The following is a 4,599-nucleotide window of genomic DNA, read 5'->3' on the forward strand; positions in this document are numbered from 1 at the left end:
CAACTGAAATTTGGAAATCTTTAAAAGCCCAGCCTTGCCTACCTGAAAGTCCAATCTGGTGGCCGAAAATGGTGGAGCTCAGGTGGGTGACATTGCGGGAGTAGCCCCCGAAAGGTCGCAGGGGGTCCAGGGTGAGGGTGACAGTGACGGAGATGTTGATGGGCCCGGAGTCCTCGAGGGTCTGCGGGGACTGCGTGGAGGAYCTGGCCTGGCCGCTGCTCACCGTGCTCTCGGGGGTCGTGGTGTCGTTCAGGAGGTGTTTTAAGGTTTCGTTCTCAGATATACAGAAATCCAAATCRTTAAACCTCAGGAGGAAAGTGTTCCAGTCCTTAAAAGACATTAACAAAAAAAAAAGGGGGGAGATTTCAAGTGAGTGACCCCAAAAATGCCAGGGCTCGCAAAGTAACACAAACACTGCCAGGGCTGTCTCAACAACACCAACAGTGTTTGTAGAAATCACACGGGTTCAACCTCAACCACGAAGGGAACTCGGAAAACAGAACTTGAATTGTTCTCCCCACACTCCGTGGGGAGAGGTTTCTGTGAGGTTCTTTCCTGCAGCAAAAAGTTCCCAAAGTAGCTCACTGACCCTAAATAAGAAACAAAAAAGTTCCCAGCCACGGCAGGGAAGATCCATGAGGGATGATTTCACCTCATTGTTGATATAAAACAYGATTAACAAACATTCACCCCACCAGCCTCTTCCCTTATGAAATTAGAGGTGAGTTTAAACTAAGATAATCTCCCACACAACCCTGAGAGAAAAAACCTCCATAATGAACTTCAGCCATGTTTTCCACACGAATATTCCCATTTTTTGGACCTACCTCTGTCATTTCTGGTGATTTGATCTCCTTGATTTTGAAGAAGTAGCCCAGTGTGAGGAAGGCGATGGCCATGGCACTCACGCTGATCATGAAGACCACGAGCGGCGGGCGGCTGCTGATATAAACCTTCAGGTTCTCCAACAGGTTTATGTAGAACATTATTCTGATCGTTCACCTGAGGGGGGCAGGAATGTTCCAGAGTCACTGGGGTGTGCACAGGGCASGAATTGCTGGGGTCACATCAAAGTTTGACAGTGAGGAACGGGTTCATACAAGAAAATGAGATTTAATGACATGGCCGTTCTGTTCATTGAGTGTGGAGCAGCAACCAAGCCAGGCTCTCGTCACTGCCAGCTGGGGACAGATTTTAAASAATGGGGATTTCAGCACAGCTGATTAACAATAAATTCCGTTTTTGCCTTTCCCCACACACCTAAGCAAGCTTTCACTGTTACATTTTACCGCCAGTGCTGTCTGAATGCACCAAATTACAAATCATCCTCAGAAAACTGAGGCTGGCACCTTAAGGATCACTCTCTACCCCATCCCAAATGCCTCTATTTTCAAACAGGATCTGAGAATCAATCCTGCATCATTTTAGRTTTTTGCATCAAGAATCCTGTGGGCAGAAACACACAGAAACAGCACTGGGGTGGAGGGTGGAAGATTCCTTTATGTGATTCTTGCAGAGTCTAGAACTTCTGTCACAGTCTGTGACAAAGCCAGGACCTTCCACGCTGAGGAAATATCCTGAGTTGTTAATTTTTTGTCCAAAATATAGTATTTTGTCTGATTCCCCTCCTGATTTTTTATCTCCAGAGCAAGAAGATCAAAATTAACTTTACTGTATCAGCATCCCAGGGAAAAGCAAACAGCCCAGTGCTCCTTCAGAAATTCTGCAAGGAGGAACTCCAAGCCAAACTTTACCTTTGTCTTACCAAAAATCCTGCCTGGAAAGGCTTTTAATTAACCTCCACTGAACCACAAAGGCAGGAGCTGTGCTGTTTAACTGCAAAATTCATAGGGAAAAGCAAATTTCAGGTTTAGTCCCTAAAGAATTCTGTGCTGCAAGGGTTAAAGATTGAGCGTCCATAAAATCTGGTGACATTTAATGAAGGTCTGGGTGATTCCCCATCGTTGCCATTTACAATCCAGGGCTGGAAAGGGCAGCTCTGAGGGTGACAYAGGGACAGGACAAAGCAGATCTTTGATCTGATCCATTGATTCCAGAGAAAACAAGGGAAGGGTAAAGGACAAACACTGAGAAAAAAACCTTTTCCAGGTGCCCCAGAGTACAACAATCCCAACTTCCTTGTGTACACTCAGGATTTTATTGGCAGAAACACTTTAGTTCCTGTTAACAGAAAAAATATTGACAGAAGCTGCAAAACTGCCCCAGAGAGGGGGAAATGCAGCTCGGGGAGAAGGGACAGAGGTGCTGAGCCAACAACACAACCCTGAGCTGTGCCTCCCCACTYGCTCTCCAGAGCTCACAATCMCATCCTGGGGTTATTTTATCACACCATGAACCCCTTTCCATGCACTCTGCAAAACCCAAGAAATTAYKGTGCCAATAAAAGAACCCTGAGCTGTGGCTGCTGCCTCCCCACTCGCTCTCCAGAGTTCAAGATCACATCCTGGGGTAATTATTTTGTATTATCACCCCCTTTCCATCCAATCTGCAAAACTCAGGAAATTATTGTACCAATAAAAGAGCCCTGAGCTGTGGCTGCTGCCTCTCCACTCGCTCTCCAGAGTTCACAATCACATTCTGGGGTTATTTTTTCAAACCATCAACCCCTTTCCATCCAATCTGCAATGCCCAGGAAATTATTGTGCCAACAATACAACTTTGAGCTGTGGCTGCTGCCTCCCCACGCGCTCTCCAGAACTCAAGATCACATCCTGGGGTTATTATTTTGCACCAGCACCCCTTTCTATGCACTCTRCAAAACTCAGGAAATTATTGTGCCAATAAAAGAATCCTGAGCTGCCTCTCCACTCGCTCTCCTGGCTGCAATCTGCCGAGACAGAGCTCTCCAGAGTTCAAGATCACATCCTGAGTTTATTTTTTCACACCATCAACCCCTTTCCATCCAATCTGCAATGCCCAGGAAATTATTGTGCCAACAACACAACTTTGAGCTGTGCCTGCTGCCTCCCCACTCGCTCTCCAGAGCTCAGGATCACATCCTGGGGTTATTATTTTGCACCAGCACCCCCTTTCCATCCAATCTGCAAAACTCAGTAAATTATTGTGCCAATAAAAGAACCCTGAGCTGTGGCTGCTGCCTCTCCACTCGCTCTCCTGGCTGGAATCTGCCAAGACAGAGCTTTCCACAGCTCAAGATCACATCCTGAGTTTATTTTTTCACACCATGAACTCCTTTCCATCCAATCTGCAATGCCCAGGAAATTATTGTGCCAATAAAAGAACCCTGAGCTGTGGCTGCTGCCTCCCCACTCTCTCTCCAGAGCTCACAATCACATCCTGGGGTTATTTTTTCACACCACCAACCCTTCCCATGCACTCTGCAGAGCCCAGGAAGTTTTTCTTGCTGAGAACTGGATGCTGTGAGTATCTCTACAAAGCCAGAGAGGAAAGCAGGGAAAGGAGAGGGGGAAAGGGGAAGAAAAGGGGATGAGAAATGTGCACCTTACCAGGAGTTTGTCCYGAAGGAGGCAGGAGGGACAGGGAAAGGGAGCTGGCAGGGATCATGCTGGGAATGATCCGCCCTTCTGCACGTCCTGCCTATCTTGTCCCTGRCAGGGAATTCCTTAAATGAGCCTGAGGTGAAAACCCCAAATGCCCCATCCAGGAGCAAAATCCCAACTGCTCCTTCTAGAAACAGGGGAGACGGAAAGAGATCAAAACCTCAACCAAAAGCAGAGCTGAAGGCAGCGTCCCCTCCTGAATTTCCTTTTGGAAATTTTGGATGCAGGGTTTATTGCAGCTTTTCATCAGAGCTGTGATTCTTTTTTTTTTTTTTTTTTTAAGGGGTTTCCAACAGCTCTGTTAGAATGTTTGTTTACCGCAGGGTCTAAAACCAGCCATAAAAAATAAAAATAAATAAAAAAAGGGGGATGTGCTGMAAAGGCTGCACGGGGAAATATTTGGGCTAATATTTTTATGTAAGAGATCACCAGCTTTGAAGTGCCAGTTGTTTAACGTGCTGCCATAACTCAGTGGCTTTGAAAGCAATTAGAAAATGCCATAAGCTGCAATTTCCGAGGAGTAATGTGCCTTTGGAGCACTCGGGAGTGAAAAGAGAACAACTGTGGATTTCAGTGCTGCTGACGTGAAAACAGCAACAGGACACGGTGCAAAGCAGGAAAATGAACGTTTCCATGCTGCTGCCTGATTTTTTTATCCAAGTGCTGAAATAACTTTAATTATCACAGAATTTGTGATCCAGATCAGTGCATTATATCAAAATGTATTTMGATTTTCAGGGTTCTTTTAACTCCTGTTAGAACCACAACGCATCACAACTCTTCTGCCAGTTTCTGTAACTTAAATTCCTCCTCGGTGTAAATGAATAACTTCAAGAATATCACTTAAACTTTTATTTTTTTATTCACGGAGTATTAAAAAAAAACCAACCAAAACAATGCTTTTACCTCCTGGCAGGTCAGGCAAGCAAGATCAGATTTCACTTTTTAGCCAAATAAATAATTTAGCGAGCGGCTCTAATGACTGCTGCTGCCTCTCTGCACTCCAGCAAAGCCTTTTAATCCTTTGTGCAATAAAAATCTCCCCAGTCAGCCTAAA

The 4,599-nt window shown here is 45.5% G+C and overlaps 1 protein-coding gene across 1 annotated transcript in view; it reads right to left on the reverse strand.

Moving 5' to 3' along the window:
* Window positions 1-4,599, reverse strand: part of TMEM248 (transmembrane protein 248) — a 19,133-nt gene that overhangs the window by 7,243 nt on the left and 7,291 nt on the right. The window contains exons 2-3 of the mRNA XM_057385527.1: window positions 828-1,002; window positions 43-328 (exon numbers count right to left, since the gene is read on the reverse strand). Coding sequence (XP_057241510.1) covers window positions 43-328; window positions 828-986 — 445 coding nt within the window. The 5' untranslated portion in view covers window positions 987-1,002. The remainder of the gene's footprint in view (window positions 1-42; window positions 329-827; window positions 1,003-4,599) is intronic.

Source organism: Malurus melanocephalus, unplaced genomic scaffold (assembly GCF_030028575.1).
Source record: "Malurus melanocephalus ecotype Western Australia unplaced genomic scaffold, MMel_1.1 scaffold_838, whole genome shotgun sequence".
Taxonomy (NCBI): domain Eukaryota; kingdom Metazoa; phylum Chordata; class Aves; order Passeriformes; family Maluridae; genus Malurus; species Malurus melanocephalus.